At 32.1% G+C, this 18,948-nt stretch overlaps 1 protein-coding gene across 1 annotated transcript; it reads right to left on the bottom strand.

Moving 5' to 3' along the window:
- Positions 1–1,184: 1,184 nt before the first annotated feature.
- Positions 1,185–13,680, bottom strand: LOC107623432 (putative disease resistance protein RGA3). Its single transcript, XM_016325686.3, has 4 exons — positions 13,542–13,680; positions 13,090–13,164; positions 2,326–4,728; positions 1,185–1,434 (listed from the first exon to the last, which is right to left on the bottom strand). Exons 3-4 carry the CDS (start codon positions 4,705–4,707, stop codon positions 1,426–1,428), a joined length of 2,391 nt encoding a protein of 796 aa, XP_016181172.1. The 5' UTR covers positions 4,708–4,728; positions 13,090–13,164; positions 13,542–13,680; the 3' UTR covers positions 1,185–1,425.
- Positions 13,681–18,948: the final 5,268 nt, after the last annotated feature.

Genomic DNA, 18,948 nt, shown 5'->3' with positions numbered 1-18,948 from the left:
ATACACCAGCATGGGTCCAATATCAATATTAAAAAGCGTATCCATATATACCTATACTTCCCAGATTTGTTAAATTGTCACAATGCTTCAGAAATTAATATTTAAAATTAAAGCGTTTAAATTTCGTTGGTTTTTAAGATCCTCTAAAATCTGATATATATATATATATATATATTGATTTACCTAAAATTGAACTAGTTTTAAGTTGGAGTGTTAATTAACCATACGGATAAGAGAGAAAATAGGGTTATTTTCTGCCTTGTTCCCCAAGGCTCAAGTTCTGACATCTTACTGTACAAGTTGCATTTGATGACGTGTCAAATCCTCATTGGTTCTAACTGAGCAAAACGAATAACTACTTTCTAAGGAATCTCAGGTGGTTACAAACGTAGAAATCTTTCTGCGTATTTAAAAGCACCCGCTAGGAGTTCAGTTGAACTCATCACAATAATATTCATTATTCAGTTATTGATGATGGTCCTTTTTTTATTCCCAAAACAATGACATTAAAAACAAATGCACTTTTGTTGTTTCAAAAGAATTTGCCAAAAACAAGATTGTCTTCGTGCATGGTTTTGCTTCTTCGAGACATGATACTGCCATTGCACATTGCAGATATCCTTCGTTCCGTATTTCTTCCTTTCATATTCACTATTTCTTTTAAAATAACTTTATATTTTTATTTTTTGTTTTAAAATTTTAAAATTACTAAAAATAAAAATACCAATTAAACTGCCCCTAAATTTGAGATAGTTTAATTTTCATGAGAGCTGAGTAATATGCAATGGTGGTGAACCATGTTAGAAATTAATTAAACTTCATGCATGCTATTAATCATAAATAGATCAATATTGTAAATGCTAATATGTATCTTGTCTTTCTCATCAAAGAAATAAAATAAAATGGCATTTTTGTTATGAAAAATGAAATCACATATAACATGTAATTTATAAAATTTAAAAGCATATTTTAAGCCTAAAATATTTTAATATAAATTGCCTATCTTTTTTATTTGTAAAGATGAACATAATAAAGAAGTTGAATATAACTCTATAAGTTTTTTACAAGGAGAAATTTTTAATTAAAATTTGAATAAGCTTATAGAGGAATTTAGAATAATTATTTAAACTTAACATAAAAGTTCAAACTCAACACTTATACTTATACGTACATATTTGTTCAGTTTTAAAAGAAAACGGGACATACGAAAGCACAATCGAAGCACACAAATGAAAGCATTTATAAAGTAGTTGTAGCTAAAGACATGATCTGAGTTGCCAAACAAAGCAATTATTAGAACACAACCATTACACAAAGATAATACTATTGTTATCATATGTTTTCTTCATATCTTTTATTCAATCTTCATCTTCATCAACTTCATCATCATCATATCATCAACGTGCGTTAACATCAACTTCACCATTAATAAATCTGCAATAATTCAAGGCCAGTAGACTAGTGCTTATGAAAGTAACTTGAGCTTTAATTCAACCATGCATGCATATATATACTAATTAATACAATTAAATTATTTTATAATATTCTAAATTTCCATTTTCTGTCAATTGACAATAAAAAAGTATTTCACTATCCAAAAACAAAGATCCTATAATCACAATAATAAAAAAATTTTGTGCTCTATTTAAATAATATATAGGCAATATTCAAATGGTAAAGAGTTCGTTATTCATTCTTTGTATTTCACATAATAATGAGCTTATTGTGCTTTTCAATACAATAATTCATATATACGTAGTAATTGAAAGAGTTACCATTAGCGGTAATATTAAGATTCATAACTAAAATTCAAGACATGTGCTGCAGGCATAATAATGTGAATCGATTTCATGTTTATTTGGAAAGATTATTAAAAAGAAATTCCAACAGACTAACAGAAGGGATTTGTTTTTTTCATTTAATAAAATCAAACTAAAGCGAATGTATAGTAAAAAATAAAATAAAATAAGATTGATTTTAATATCTTAATATCATCATTTTCTTAAAATTAAAATGAAACATGTTTAGGATATTTATAACTTATATATATTATATTGCATTTTCAAAATTTGGAAGTATTCCATATTATAATGACTAATTAGTTCATTCTACGATGCCTTTTATATATAAATTACACACAATTATTTAGAAAGAAAATTAGATTGTCAATTTAAAAAGTTTTAGAATTAATTATAACTCTAACTGGTTAATTAAAAATCTAACAATAATTAATTATTCATGCATCATAATGATGATGATGATGATGATGATAAAAACCAGTATGGTTATATTTGTAATATTATGAGATAGATTATTTGAACTAACCTCACAGTGTGGGATTTTAGCCATTTGGGGCCAATATGGACCTGTCTGCTTATTGTACCTTTCATATAATGTAGGACAATCATATATCGATAAATACTGAAGATTATGAGTTTGATCCATGTTGGGAAGAGATGACAATTCCTTACAATCATAGATGTAAAGTTCTTCAAGAGAGGTCATCGGCCTTGTGGGCAATGATTTTATCCCTGTTGTCCTTATTCTCAAATATCGCAATTTAGTAGCTCTTTCAAGCCATTTTGGTAAAGCATCTAACTTTTCTGATCCATAGATAAAGAATACTTGAAGGTTTAAATTCACATGTTGCTTTCCTTCTTCCTCTTCATCCTCAAAATTCACCAGATCTTCACACCAAAGAAAAAACAGCTTCTTTAAAGTAGTCAAGCGACTAACAGCACTTGGTACGGACACTAGCTTTGGACAACGAAGATACAAGAATTTGAGTTGTTGGAAGCGCCCTATGTTCATTGAGGACAAACTTGTAATTTTTGTCTCCATCATAAACAAATATTGAAGATAGATGAGATTTTTCATGTTTTTGGGAAACCCATCAAGGCGCAAAATCTGCAAATTTTGCATCTTACAAATGGAATCAGTTAACTTTTTCAAACTAGGACGATTTTCAAGATAGAGAAATCTCAAGTGCTTCTTCATTGTGACAAAGCAATCATCAGACAACGAGCTCAACTCCATATCTTCTGTTAGTTCCAACACCCTCAGATAGTTGAACTTGTTAGAGGTCCATTCTATGGATGCTTCTTGTTGTCCCTCATGTATAACGGTTCTTGTCTTGCTCGACTTTTTCATTGTTAATTGTGCAACATCATGTACAAGATCATGCATTTTGAGTTTTTTAAATGTCATTAAATTTTTGAAATCAAGGAAGGGGTCAGAATCTCCTTCAATTTGAAGTAAAGATGCTGAAACAAGCTTCTTAATATACAACTCCCCAATATCTTCTGCATCTTCTTCTTCGCGTGTAGGTTGGAGGAGTCCATGAGCCATCCAGAACATAATCAACTCAATAAGCAAGTACTCATAATCCTTTGGAAAACAAGAGCAGTATGAAAAACATAGCTTTACTTGTGGTGGCAAGTGATTGTAACTCAATTTGAGTGATGGCAAAATGTCAGTTTCTTCTTGATTGAGATTCCACACCTCACTATCCCTTATTTTTCTCCACTCATTTTCATCATGAGATTTTGATCTAAGCAAGCAACCCAAAGTTGTTATAGCCAAGGGTACTCCTTTGCATCTTTTAACAATTTGCTCCCCAATTTGCTTTAGCCTTGGGTACTTCTCTTCTTCCTTCTCTTCTTGAAATGCACATTTTGCAAACAGCCTCCAACATTCATTCTCAGGAAGTTCTTTTAACTTCATTGAAAGAATACCCCCCACAATGTCAGCAACTTTTTGGCTACGAGTGGTCACTATAATTTTGCTGCCTTTGTGACCACCTGCTTCTAACAAGTGATTTCTCAATTCATCCCATTTGCTGTGGTTTTCATTCCAAACATCGTCTAACACGAGTAAGAATTTTTTACCATGCAACATTTCATTGAGAAGAGATATCATATATTCCAAACTAGAATTTGCATCCACCACATTCTCTCTCTTTGAGGCCGCATGAATGATTCTTCGTATTAGCTTCTTGACATCAAAATCATCAGATACACACACCCATATTAAGGGATCAAAATGCTCATTCACTCGGGTATCATTGTAAACCATTTGTGCAAGTGTAGTCTTTCCCAAACCTCCAATCCCAACAACTGAGATCACATCAATACCATTAGCTTGTGATTTTTGTGTCATCAATGAATTTATAATCTCCTCTTTCTCTTCAAGTCTACCAGACACACGGAAAGACAATGAAGAAGCAGTCTCTCGCCATGGTAAATTGTGCTCTAGAGCTGGAGTGTTGACATGTTGTTCAACTATACCCAAGTCTCTCCCTTCTCTTATTTTTTCATCCATCTTCTGTTTCATATCTTTGATTTTGTGGGCCATTCTGATGCGAAATGCAAGTGGATTACTTGTATATGAGAAGAACCGGCGGACCTTGGTGCAAATGCTTCCATACATTTTGATCACTTCATTAAGTTTTGCTTCATACTCTATTTCATCTAATATGTCACCAGCGTCATCAAATGCCTCTCTGAGTTGCTTCAACCACTCATCTATACTGCAGTTTTTTGCTTGCTTGTTCTCAGCATCTATGAGATATGCATTGATGGTTCTCAAAGAACTTTCAAACTTTTTTACATCATCTTTAAGACCACATGCCAGAGCAATCTCTTGAAAAGATTTTGTTGCTAGATTGCCTAAGAGTGTTGATGCCACACCAGAAACAACATCAGCCATTGGAGAATTAGTGAAAACAACCTAGCAAAAAAGTATAAGATGGAAAAGAAAGGTTAACCACACAAAGGGAAAAAAATACAATTGCACAATGTAAACATTACTAGTAAAGTAGTTAATTTCCTACTTAATGAAAAAACAACGTTGTATACTATAACATAAAAAATCTCGTAATAAAATATAAGTGGTTTATTCTTTGAGCTATTAAAATCGATTTGGTATAGTCAATTTGGTCACACTACTTGACGAGCATATCTGTTGTCTGATTCTTGCTCGAAATTGGAAGTAATTTGACCAAACCGGATGCAGCTCTCTCGCAAACCACATGACAATCAGCATCAATGTCTGGATATGAGGCCTAATCAATGTTAGTAAAGCCTTTCAAACTAAGATCAGGTGAGACATGGAATAGAACTCCAGTAGCAGGGGTGTTTTTAAGGTACGTGAGAACTTAAATTGCTGTTTGGTAGTCTACAGTGGTGGGAGAATCAAGGCATTGAGTTAATTTGCCAATAGCATAGCAAATATCAGGTTGTATTGTTGTCAAATATATTAATCTATCCACTAATAGACCATAACCTAAGACATTAATGTATGGAGGAGCCACTATCTTGGATAGTTTGGATGTGTATTCCATAGGTGTACTTGCAGGTTTGGCATCACCAAGGCCATAGTCTTTCAACAAATTAGTAACATATGTGAAAAGAAAAAGCAAAATTCTTCTTTTAGTTTGAAGTCAATAAAAATGGTTACAAGTTACAAGTGATACAAGTAGAGCATGATGAAATTTTAAGAAAATTAAAGAATATTATAGAACTTAAGCTTAGTCTTGAATCAAGTATAATGCAAATGGTTCTTATCAAGTTAGAAGACTCATGAAACTATTTGTAAGTTGTCCAACTTGTATAGTCAAAGTTCTAGTCAAAATTTGCAACTTGAAGATAAGTTAGTTTAGTTGTAATCTTTGACTTAGTCAAAGAATGAGTTATTACATAAGTTAATATTTATCAACTTGTCATACAATTTGATAAAGATGAACATGAAAGAAGATTCTAGTACACACACTTGTACAATTTGTGCACAACTTGATCAACTTGTATACCAAATGCACCTCCACAAAATTCTATATATAGGGGGTTAAGGCATTTGCTAATATATGCCATGTTTTTGTATAGAATTAGTGAGTGAAACTTAGAGAGAAAAGTAGTAAGGTCTCTCGTGTGTGTAATCCCTTTGTATGAATTTCTATAATGCGTAAGAGAGTATTATAGACTTCTCTATGTATTGTGAGAGATTGTAATTTTACCACTTTGTCATATTATTTTCACTATTATCTATATTCTTGTTCAGTTCCATCTATTTCTCATCCACAAATTATAGTTATGTTATTTTGTCCCTATTAACTCTGGTACCTCACAGTGGTATCAAAGATTTAGGTTCTTAGTCTTCCGCTGTAAAAGGGCAAGTTGGTGTCAGAACCATAGTGACAAAATTTAAGATCGAGAAATTCAATGGGAATAACTTTTTTCTTTGGAAAATGAAGATCAAGGCAATTTTGAGAAAGGAGAATTATAGATGGCAAGCCTACCGGCACTCCTGATGACAAGTGGAAAGAGATGGAGGGAACGCCATTGCCAATTTATACTTGGCTATAGCAGATTCTATATTATCAAGAATCTTAGAGAAACAAATAGCAAAGGAGATTTAGGAAACACCCACTAAGTTGTACGAGGCAAAGTTACTTCATAATAGGATATTCATGAAAATGAGACTTTATACTCTTCGTATGAGTGAATCTACATCGAAGACAGATCACATCAATAATCTTAATACTGTATTTTCACAACTGATAGTCATGGAGTGTCAAATTATAAAAAATGAACGTGCTGAACTTCTTCTACAAAATTTACCAGACTCGTATGATCAACTTATCATCATCACAAATAACAATATTGCTGATCAACTTCGATTTGATGATGTTGCTGCCGCTATTCTTAAAGAAGAAAGCAGGTGCAAAATAAAGATGATCGAACGGAAAGTTCTAAGCAAGCAGAAGTTTTGTCGGTGATGAGAGACAGATCAACAGAGAGTGGCTCTAGTAGAAGTCAAAGTCGTGATAGATCAAGGTCTTGAAAGAAGAACTTTACTTGTTACAATTGTGGCAAGAAAGGGCACTTGAAGAAAGATTGTTGGTTCAACAAGAAGAGCACAGAGAAAACTACTAATGCAACTACCTCACATGGTTGTGTTGCAAACACCTCTGATGATGGAGATGTCTTGTGCATCGAAGCTGCTATTGGTCATGAAGACAATAAACCACTAGCTGATGTTTGGCTATTGGATTGTGCAACAACATATCACATGACTCCACATCATGAGTGGTTTAGCACTTATGAACCTATTTCAAAAGAATCTGTACTCATGGGAGATGATCATGCTTTAGAAATTGTGGGAATCGGTATCATCAAAATTAAGATGTTTGATGATTCCATCCATACAGTTCAAAGTGTAAGACATGTGAATGGCCTGAGAAAAAAATTGTTATCCATTGGACTGTTGGATTCTTAAGGGTACAAGATTAATATTGAAAGTGGATCGTTGAATGTGACTAATGGTGCTCGTGTAATCATGAAAGCAAAACGGATAACAACCAATCTCTACTTACTTTTTGGAGATACAATTCACGATGAAGAAGCATCAGTTGCATCTGCAAACCAAGAAGACACAACGATGTTGTGGTATCACAAAATAGGCCATATGTCAGAACGTGGTCTACAGGTTCTTGCAGAGCATAATCTCCTTCCAGGGCTTAAAACGGTGAATTTACCTTTCTGTGAGCACTGTGTGATAAGCAAACAATATAAATTGAAGTTTGAAAGATCAACCGCTAGAAGCAAGCACATACTAGACTTGATTCATTCTGATGTGTGGGAATCACCAGAATTATCACCAGAATTATCACTAGTACTCAAGAAGTTTAAAGCACAAATAGAGCTCGAAATTGGAAAGAAAATAAAGTTCTTGAGGACAGACAATAGAGGAGAATACACTGATGGTGATTTCATTGCATTTTGCAAATATGAGGGTATTCAGAGGCAATTCGCAATTGCATATACACCTCGTCAAAATGGTGTTATGGAGCAGATGAACAGAACTCTTCTAGAAAGAAGTCGAGCTATGTTGCGGACTACAGGATTAGCTAAGTCTTTCTGGGCAGAAGCATTCAAAATAGCCTACTACGTGATTAACAGATCGCCATCAACAGCAATTGGGTTGAAAACTCCAATGGAGATGTGGTAGGGTAAGACACCTGATTATTCCTCTCTCTATATGTTTGGATATCCTATTTATATGATGTTTAATATCCAAGAAAGAACAAAGCTTAATCCTAAATCAAGAAAGTATATCTTCTTGGGTTATGTTGACAATGTAAAGGGGTATCGTTTGTGGGATCCCACTGTCCACAAAGTTATTGTTAATAGAGATGTTATATTTGCTGAAAACGAGTTGCAAAAGGAGCAAGAAAACAACAGTAGCACTGAAGAAACTACTACAATATACATGAATGATAAGTCTAGAGAAAATGACTCTTCTGAAGCAAAACCTGAGAAATTTGAACAAGAACAAGTTGAAGCTCGCAGAACAACACGTGAATTGAGAAAACCATCATGGCATGTCGACTATGTCATGACTTGTCATGATGCATATTGTTTTTTTATTGAAGATGAACATAAGATGTAATAACCCACATTTTTGAAAATATAAATATAAATAAGTTATAATTTATTTTATAAATTGGAGTTCTTTATTTTAGAAATTATTTTACTATAAGTAATTAAATTAATTTTATAATTATTTGAATTCAACCAAATTCATATTTTTATATATATTTTTGTTTGATGAAATATTTTACATAATTAAAACTATAATTCTAGTAATTTATTAATAATGAAAATTATATGTATATGTTAATTTGAGAAATTGATATTTTTAATTTAAAAATAGAGTTTAGTTAATAATATTATTATCGAGTTCGATATCTGCCGATATGAGTAAATATCGATACTTTTCGGTGAACTTAGATTTACTAATACTTCACCATATATCTTTCATCCTTTTGTTACTAATGTCATTTATATTAGCAACTCATATATATTATTACTTGGATTTTAATATATCCAGCTTTCATAAATATTCGTTTATGATATTCATAATTTGATTCACTGACTTAGTAGCTTGGTTTCGTGACACCCAACCCTTTCCATTTAATACTATGACACATAGCCATCAAACCACTAATTATCATCCTCATTCCATCTTCATTCATCGAAAAGCATCTGGAGAAAGAAAAGAAAGAAAATAGAGAGAGAACTTCATGGAAACAAAATTTTTTCGGCTTTGATTTCTTGAAATTCGTAACTACAATAAAAAATCTAATCAAATAAAAGTGTTTGTATCCTCCTCCTCTACACGTTGGCGTCACTTTTATTCGGTAGAAGTTGACGGTGACATAGCTCCCCTTCCCCTTGAGTTCAGCCAATTAGAGTTCTAGGAGGCACAGACGATTTCTGACATTTTCTTCTTCAGCAGCTCAATCAAAAAGCTTCTCCGAAATTTTCGTTATATTGATTTCATATGAAGGTAGGATTTAGTAATTTTATAATAATTAAATATGAATTTGATAAGTGAATGTTGGTTTGATTGATTATTGTTTGAGTTTGATTAAGTTTATGTTAAATGTTTGTTGAATTATTGTTGTTTACTTGAGATTTTGGTTCGGTTATGTATGAACAGCCAGCTGGGGTGTTTTGATGATTGTGGAGCTATTGTGATTTGGTATTTTGAGATAAATTTGATGAGGTTTGATGGCCACAAGATTAAATTAAAAGTTATGAAAAATCGGTTACCGAAAACGTTGAAAAACTAGTTAAAAATCAAGTAATTTTGATGAACTTTTGATGAGTTTGATTTGGTTCTTTGAAAAACACAAAACCCTCATGTTTTGACTATTTCGTGGCCAAAATATGATTAAGAAAAAGTTTTGGAGCTGAAAGTTAAATAAAAGAAAGTTTGTGAGTTAAAATAGAATTTTTAGAAGTTTAGTGATTAAAGTGTAATTTCTAAAAAATTTGGGGGTCAAAATGAATATTCGAAAGCTTTAAGAATTATATTAGCTTATTTTGAATTATTAAAAAAAATGATTTGATTTTGGAAGCAATTGAATTTTGAGTTGGTTTGATTTTGAAAGAGATTTAATATTTGGATTGGTTCGATTTTGTAAATGATTTTGCTGTTGGAAATGGTTTGGATGGGACCCGAGAAGGGTGGCAAGGTTCGAGTTTTAGGGGAGGTAGGTGCTACCGAAATTTTTAGAAGAATTTTGAGAAGTTTTATTTTGGTTAATTTGGATTGAAGAATTGTTTTATTTGATTTTGATTTATTTAAGAAAAGAATGAATTATGTTTGAGTTTAAATAATTTGGTTTTGAAATGAGATTGGTTGTCGCTCCCCTAAAAGTCTAGAGGCCTTGTCGAGGGATTTAACTAATATATGATTATTCTTTTGTATTTTGAAAGAAGAATTGATTTTAAGTGAAATTGTTTTGAAAGTTTTTGGAGAATGTCACAAAGAGGAGATTTAAGATTTGAATTACCGGGTAAGATGCAGTGGCGTTGTCCACTTGCTCTGGGAAATAAATGAGAAAGAAGAATGAATATGATAAATGAGACATGGTTGAGATTGATTGATGACAATTATGTATGTGTTTTCTCTCTAGTTGTAAGGATGACAGGACACCTATTCCCTCTAATGGCGATAGGGCACCTAATCCCTCTAATTGTGACAGGCACATAATCTCTCTAATGGTGACAGGGCACGTATTCCCTCTAATGGTATTAATGCGCAACAGAGAGACAGTATCCAAATTAGCTACCGGACATGTCGGGTTTAGCTATATAACCGACAAATGAGTTCATTAGCCATAGGGATAGACATTCATCATATTTGTTTGTGCATACTTCTCTATGATATGTGTTTTCTGAGATTGTGTATGTGTGCTTCTTGACTTATGATTTTTTCTATATTTCTAGTTTGTTAAAGTTGTTCGTATTATGAGGTTTGTTGCTATTGGCCATCTGTTAAAGATTGTAAGTATTCTATTGTGAAATTTCTATGTAGCAAATAATAAAATCACTACAAGACTAATATTTATTTGAGGGAGTATTTTGGTAAAGATTTTTAAAAACCTCCACAATATATCTTATTTATAGCAATTTAAAAAATCCCACACATAATTAATTAAAATTCAAAATTTTGGAAATAAATCTCATTTTTCCTTATTCCCGAAATAAAAGGCGCTGAGTTAGCTAAGAGAGTGGCTAAGGAACCCTAGGTTTTCTACCGCCATTTTCGCTGTCGTTCCCGCTGTCGTGTCCGTTGCAGTAGAGAGCTTTTGGATTGAGCCACCTCTTCTATCAATGCGTTTTCAGATCTGTTCTCTCTATACTATCGTTGCTGCCACTGCTGCCACCACAGTTTCCACCACAGTTGTCGCCACAGTTTCTGCCGTCGATGCCACCGTAGTTGTCGTGGTATAACGCATTTTCAGATCTGTTCATTCCCGAGCTCCTTCTTTAATGCCGCTTTCTCTCACTCTAATTTCTCCTTTGAACTGCCACTGGTACTTCTTTTTCTTCTTTTTCCCAATTAATTTGCTGATATTTCTTCTTTGTTAACAATAAATTCTCGCCTCCTCAGTTCTGTTGCAACTTTCGTACCGATACCCCATCTTGTTCTCTCAATTTGTGGAGGTTTTAAACTGCCACAAATGTGACTTAAAACAGTCACAAAAGTCCGATAAAAAACTCTCACTAAACACACACAAAACTCCCCACTGAATAAATTGTGGAGGTTTTTAAAAACTCCCACAAAAGATGTTGTGGCACCTCAAATTTTGGGAGTTTTAAAACCCCCCCCCCCATAAATCATTTGGTGGGGGTTATAAACGTCCACAAATAAGAAAGAAAACTGCCACAAATAAACAAAAACTTGGTAGTAAATGAACATAACTATACACTCCGACCCTACTAAGAACTCCGCAGTTCTTATCCCCTATTTCTACCCCCTTTCAGCCACAGGTGCGAAGGTTTAGTGCGGAGCTATAGGAGCATAGAAAATTATGTTTACGAGTTGAGTCGTTAGAATTTATTTTCCCTTCGTCTTATTAGTTAGAGTTTTATTCAGAGGGGTAGGTTTTGTAATTGTTTTTGTATATAATACTATAATGTATTATTAATATTAAATATGTTAATAGGCGATATTTGTTCTTGTTGAAAAATTTTTAAATTTTTAATAAAACCATCAATAGATTTACATGTAAAGGTTCATACTTTATTATTTAATATATGAAAGTTATCGTAATACCTCCGCTATCAGAGTGGCGCACCCGAAAGCGTAATATTCTGATAGTAAAAGTGTTACACAAGATATGAGAGCTTGTCCCATTCCCAAACAGAAGGAAAACAATTAGTAACAAACGGATTTACAAAATAAAGTGTGACAATCACGACTAGATAAATCACGACTAGATAGAACATTATATGTTAATAGTTTGTTTAAATGATGGTTCATGATTGTTAGTAACTTGATTAAATTTAATTGTCAACAGACTGTTGAACTTAAATGTTTAATTATCAAATGTTTTTTTTAAGTTAAATACTTTAAGAGTGGTTGTTGAGCGATTTTGAATTTGTTTAGCTCAGGCAGAGTGCTTGAGAATGTTGGTTATGGGATAAGTTCCTCAATTTATGATACCACCATGAAGATTGTGTTAGAAGATTTGAGTTTAGTCTAATAGAACTTTTAATCACTGATTTGTTGTATTTCTTTTATTTTGTCTGCTAGCTTTGATTATCTCTGTGTGTGTTTCTTTTATGTTGTCTTAATGTTGGGATTTAGACTCTTAGAGGGCTTAATTATAAGTATTTATTATATAATTGTAGAGGATTTGATTGTACAATACCTATTATTACTTTACTATTTTAGTTTATTATGTCTAGATTATTTAAGTAAATATATATATATATCTTTTATATATATGTTAAAAATTCATGACAGTTAAATTAATGCGAGTTTACTAGTTGAAATTAGGTGAATTCTATGAATTTTGTTAGATTTGTGAGTTTGACAACTTTGATATGAACTTAGGAAAGACAAATTTATATAATATAATTATACAAATGGCGAAGGTTAAAAACTATATATTAAGAAACTTTATGACTTAATATAGTAATAGTCAAAATTTTATCATTTATTTTATTCTCATTATAAACCATCGTTCTAATGTGAAATAATATACTAACAAAGAATGAAGGACGAGATACAAACCTGGTAAGTTATAATATAATCTCCAAATTAAACCTGATAATCCAAGTGAACCTTCAAGAATCTTAGGACTCAAATCTAATTGCCACAATAGAAGAAGGAACCAAATCATGATTATTTCAACATTGCTAATAGAGGTAGAACATATGCTCAAAATAGACCAAGTGTTATTAAGATGTGTGTGTATTTGTACATTTCATATATATATATAAAAGATTTAACATGAAATTGAAAGGGGTGTTAGCTAATTCACTTCAAGTATTTATTGATAATCCATTAAAAAATAACTAGTTTTTTGTGTTTAATGCATTGAATTTTAATTTAAAAATTATTTATCCATGAAATTTACTACTTTAATAACCTTAACAAATGTTTTTAGGATGGTCGTCATCACTGGTACAAATAATAATAATAATAATAATAATTGCACATTGTAGAGAAAAAAAATCACTTACAGAAGAGTCAAATTTGTGTGTCACGTATAAATTGAGGCGAAAATAATGTATGATAAGTTGCTGAATGGAATTAATTAAGAGTAAGAGTTTAATTTGAGAATGGGATAGATGAGGTGCTGAGAATGAGAGAAGGGACTTTGTTCTTTGCAGGATAACATAAATTAAAAGAAGAGCAATTATATTATGCTTTCCTTTTGAAATCATACAAAACGGTTCTTAACAGAATATATCATAAAGCACGCAAAATAAATAACTTGGATGATTTTTTCATCAAAGTATATACTATATAAAATGGGATTCTAAACCTTCTCAATCAGAAAGGTATACGAACTTTTCAAAGTAGTAATACATAACATATGAACTTTACTCTACTAATAATTATTGTTTTTTTTTATCCCATTATATATATATAATGTCAATCTTATTGATGATCAATAATGACACCCAATTAAATTATGACAACCAATTAAAAATAGAATATACTTAATGTGAGACATTTAGAATAATTAAAACATAATTTGTAAGACCCATAATTTTCAAAAAAATATTATTATGAGTTAATTTCAATTCATTTATAAATTAAAGACTTTATTTTAGAAATTATTTTACTAGAAGTAATTAAATCAAGTTTTGACAATCAAATTAGAAATTTTACTCAATTTTATAGTTATTGAATACTTTTCTATATTTAAATTATACAGCTTAACAGTTACAAAAAAATAAGAATTTCATACGATTTAGTTAAGTAATTGAGATTCTAAAATTTAATACTTTAATTTTATAAACAAAGAAAATTAATTATATTGTCTTTAATTTTAAATTAAAATATTTGATTAAATGTTAATTAGTAAATTAATAATCAAATAACATTTTCAAAATAATTTTAATAGATTAAATTAGGTTTTAAACTAATACTCTATACCCCTAATTTTATTAAAATTACCTAAACTTTCCTAATCCTAACTTTCTAACCCACCGTCATTCCCTTCCCCCAAACCTAATACCTAAACTACTTCAGGGAACAAGGAACAATACAAAAGAGAGAAAGAAAGGAAAATAGAAAGGGAAAATGGGAAAAAGAAAGAAAGAAAGAAACGTTGAGGGAGAGAGGGAGAAACGAAACACAGTTAGAGAAGAGAGAAGAGGGGGACGGCTAGCACTGGTGGCCCGGGCTGCTCGCCGCCATCGCTCGTTAGCACCGACGCGGAGGAGAGAGCCGAGAGGAGAAGAGGGGAAGAAGGCGCACCGGCGTTGTTGGGTCTCGCCGCCACCGCCACCGTCGCGTCCTCACCGAACCTTGGAGGAAGACCACGCCGTTAAGCCGCTTCACCGCCGAACATGTCCAACCGTGTCACCGCCGTCGGATCTGTCATCGCGCCGCCGAGGAAGAGAAGAGGAAGACCCGTGAGAGAGGGAAAGCGTCAGGAGAGAGGAGGAGCCCGCGGGAGAGGAGCTTGTTGCCGCCGCTGCCATGGCTTCCTTGCCGTCGCCGTGGTTGGGTAGTCACCGGAGGGAGCCGTTGCTGTCAGCACCGCCGTCGGGGTTACCGCCGCCTCTGCCGCCGGAGAACACCTCTGCCGCCACTGAGATCTGCTGCCGGTAAGGTTTTAAGTTGGTTTTTGCTTTCTTTGAATTTCCGGGAGCTTAATCATCGCTGTATGTTTGTTTCAGTTGCCGATGCCGGAGTTCTGGTCGCCGCTGCCGTTCGAGGTGGCTGCCGGAGCTGCCGCTAAACCAATTCAGCGACCACCGCTGTTTCATTTTCTTAGTTTGGTAAGTATTTACGTTTCGGAAAGCCGTGTTAATATTCTGTTATGTTTGGTTATAAACTCTGAGATTCTGGTAACGTAGGGTTGTGTTTTGAGCATTGCATGTTGCTTTTAAGTTGCTGTGAGTGCTGCAAAAGTGATCAGGGACTGAGTTTGCGGTTGCTGTTGGTTTCGGGTTAAGAGAAATGGTTTCGTTGACGCATTTTAAGTTATGGTTTCGACGAGTCGAGGTAGGGGTTTTTCTTAAAATCTAATTTATATTACAGAGTTGTGATAAATAGATATTAATGTGAGAGAACATATGCCTGTGATTATAATTGCCTTCTGAATGTGGTTGTTTGCTGGACTGAATGACTGATTGCTTGACTGCTTGAGTAGTTTGTGATTGCTGAAAAGAAATTAGTTTGAAAGGTTATTTAGTTGATTATTATGAGAAATGGCTTTTCTTGGTTTTGAAGCTATTTTTGATGATGTAAAAGAATTGGCTTTGGAAATGGTTTAATTTTGAGTTAGTGACTTTATAAATGATTTAGTATTTGAGCTGGTCTGATTTTAAAAAGAGATTTATTATGGGCACTGATTCGCTTTGAAAATTATTTGATGTTGGAACTAGCCGAATCTTGGAAAATGATTGAGGTTTTGGAAAGGTTTGAGAAATGTTTGGATGGGACCCGAAAAGGGTGGCAGAATCCGAGTTTTAGAGGAGATGCTGTCGAAATTTTATAAAATTAGAAGTTTCATTTGAAGTAGTTATTTTAAAAGGTTTAATTTTAAGCATTAAATAATGATTTAAGAATACTTCATTTATCAAAGAAGGATGATGAGGATTGATTTGAAATATGATTTTTGAATGAATTTGGAAATGGATATGGATTGACGAATGATGATAATATTGAGAATGGCTTAGATATTGATGAATGATGAATGAATTATTTATATGGCTTATGAATTTGAAATATCTGAGATACGAGGTTCCCTGGATTAAGTGCCGTGGCTTGCCACCACGTGTACCAGGTTGAAAACTCGATACTCTGTTGACCCTACGACGTAAGTGTGACCGGGCACTATATAAATTCCCGGGAATGTTACCCCCATTGAGTAATATTTATTATTTGAGAAAAAGCTATGCATAGACTCTTGGGGATGCACGTCGGGGGACAGTCTAAGGACAATTCAGACTTGTCGGGTTGGCTGGATAACCGACAGATGAGCCTCATCAGCCATAGGACAGGCATGCATCATATGCATTTGTATGCTTTGCTTGGGTTTGAACTTGTTTTGGTTTGCCTAATTGCTAAACTGTTCTTAACTGCTACTTGAACAATTTGCTGTAACTGCTACCTACTTGTGCTTTCCTTGTTTGTCTTGCCTGTGTTTGTCCTGGTGTGCTACATTTAAGAATGAACCTTGGTGCTGAATTAATGACTTTGTTGTTTGATTGTGTGGTTGGTTTCTGATTGAGATTTGCTTATGAGAAAGGAAAGACTTTGAATTTCTGAAAATGTTAAACACTGCCTCTTTGAAAAGGTTTTAAACGATTAGCTATTGAATTTTAGAAGTATTTATAAGACAATGATAATTACAGAATCTGAAAACAGTTTTCTTATTGAATATCTTCTTATGACAACTTTGAAACTCCGTGGTGAGACCGTGTGGTTAGGTTCTCACCCCCCTACAGCTTTACCTTTTCAGGAACCGGATGAAGAAGCGTTAAGAAGAGTTATACTGCGTTTGGTTGATATGTTGTTGTATTAATTAGATTATTTTATTCCCTCGTCTTTGTTATAACAAATTTGTAAGAGGGATAGGAATTGTATGTTCTATATGTATATTATATTATGGGTTATTATGTAAGGAGTCTTGTATATGAATCTATGCCTGTTTGTATTTTTATTAAGATAAAGTGTTTATTTCCGGTTTTTAAGGAAATCAGCGATACAGTGTCGAGTCACAGGCTCCTATTTTAGTATTTAGTATGTAAAGTAGTCGTAATACTCCTTGCTATCAGAGTAGCGCAGCCGGAAGCGTGATTTCTGATAGTGAGGGTGTTACATAATTGTTGAGAACTTTTTCTAGAGTTAAAATCATTTACTTTAATTTTAAATATTAGTGTTAGGTTGTATACAATTTTTAATTCGAATGGTATTTTAGTGTTATGATTGTCTTGGAGTATAATTAGATTTAAGCCAATTGTGTTTAATAATTTTTTTTCTATTAAATAGCACAAAAATTGTTGTAGTACTTTGATATGAAATTTTTAATTTAATTTTGAATTTATAATAATTATTGAGTTAGTAATTTATAATTTGATAGATTTTTTATGATAAGTATAATTTGATGAAATTTTTTATAATTTGAATTTATAATAATTTTGTATGTTGTAGCACAAAAACTTCATTTTATCTATTTTTTGTGGATTTTTCCTTAACATTTGCTTGTTCTTCTTTTCTTAGTACATACAGTTTTTCAATGACGTTTATAATAATAAGAATAATTTTTTTTAGTGTATATATATTTTGAATAAGTTATGTTTAGTAAGAATAATTTAATTAAATAGCATAAAGTAAAAATATATAATGTTAATATTTTTAAATTTACTCTATAAGACAATATCTTAAGTGATATAAAATCAAAATAATATTAAAAAATAATCAAAATTGATTCTTTGATTTGAATAGCCTATTAAAATAAGTATAATTATAAGGATTTTAAAATATAATTATATGTAAAATATTATAAAATAATAATAAAAAATATATAAATAGTAGGAGTAATAAGAATATTTTTTTATAAATTTGTTTTAGAAACAAAATAAATATTTTTTTATCTAATCATCTAATACAATTATTTTTAAGTAGATAGAATCTTCTCTATTTATTAGTGTAAATATTTTTCATAAGCGAACTACAAATTATAAAATAAAGTAATAGATATAAGAACTTTATGTATGATATATAAGTAGATCAAATAATATGAAATTTAAATATTTTATAATTTAAAATTTGTTATGATAATATTAACATATTATTATGATACTTTTAATGTAAATATTTATTACATTTAATTAATATTTTATATTTTTATTGAATAATAATATTAATAAATTAATTAATAATGAGAGTTAGGTTTTAATTTTTTTTTAATATTTTGCTTTTTGCTAGAAAAATGTTAGATAATCAATATTTTAAAAAATCGTGTCAAAATAGGATATTGAGCAGAATATCTAATATAGGACAACTCATTTCTAATTTAGTATAGAAACTTTAAAATATGTAATATTAAGTTTTAAAATAGTTGGGAGAATTATTGAGCTATAAGTTGCATGAAATAAATTAACTCAGTACAACGTGAATAGTGCCCAACCTTATATATTTTTAAGATTATTTAGTGCCCGATTTATGGTAGAGACGCTAATTAATTGAAACAAATTAAGTTTATACGCTATTTGCATTTAGGACTGGAAGTGAGTTAAACTGAGTCAAGCTAGACCAAGCTCAAGCTTGCCTCGCAAAAATTGAGCTTGGCTCACGGCTCGACTTATTAACAATCGAGCCTATTTCTTAAACTCAAACTCGACTCACCGAAAGCTCACGAGCTGGCTCGAGCTCACGAACTAGCTGGAGCTCACGAGCTAGCTC

Source organism: Arachis ipaensis, chromosome B2, assembly GCF_059453495.1.
Source record: "Arachis ipaensis isolate K30076 ecotype BB chromosome B2, ASM5945349v1, whole genome shotgun sequence".
NCBI lineage: Eukaryota > Viridiplantae > Streptophyta > Magnoliopsida > Fabales > Fabaceae > Arachis > Arachis ipaensis.
The sequence above is the reverse complement of the archived record's forward strand: the minus strand, read 5'-3'. Positions and strand labels throughout refer to the sequence as shown.

Bases quoted from the DNA above. Each gene is read 5' to 3' on its own strand.
- LOC107623432 (XM_016325686.3), bottom strand. From the start codon at position 4,707: ATGGCTGATGTTGTTTCTGGTGTGGCATCAACACTCTTAGGCAATCTA.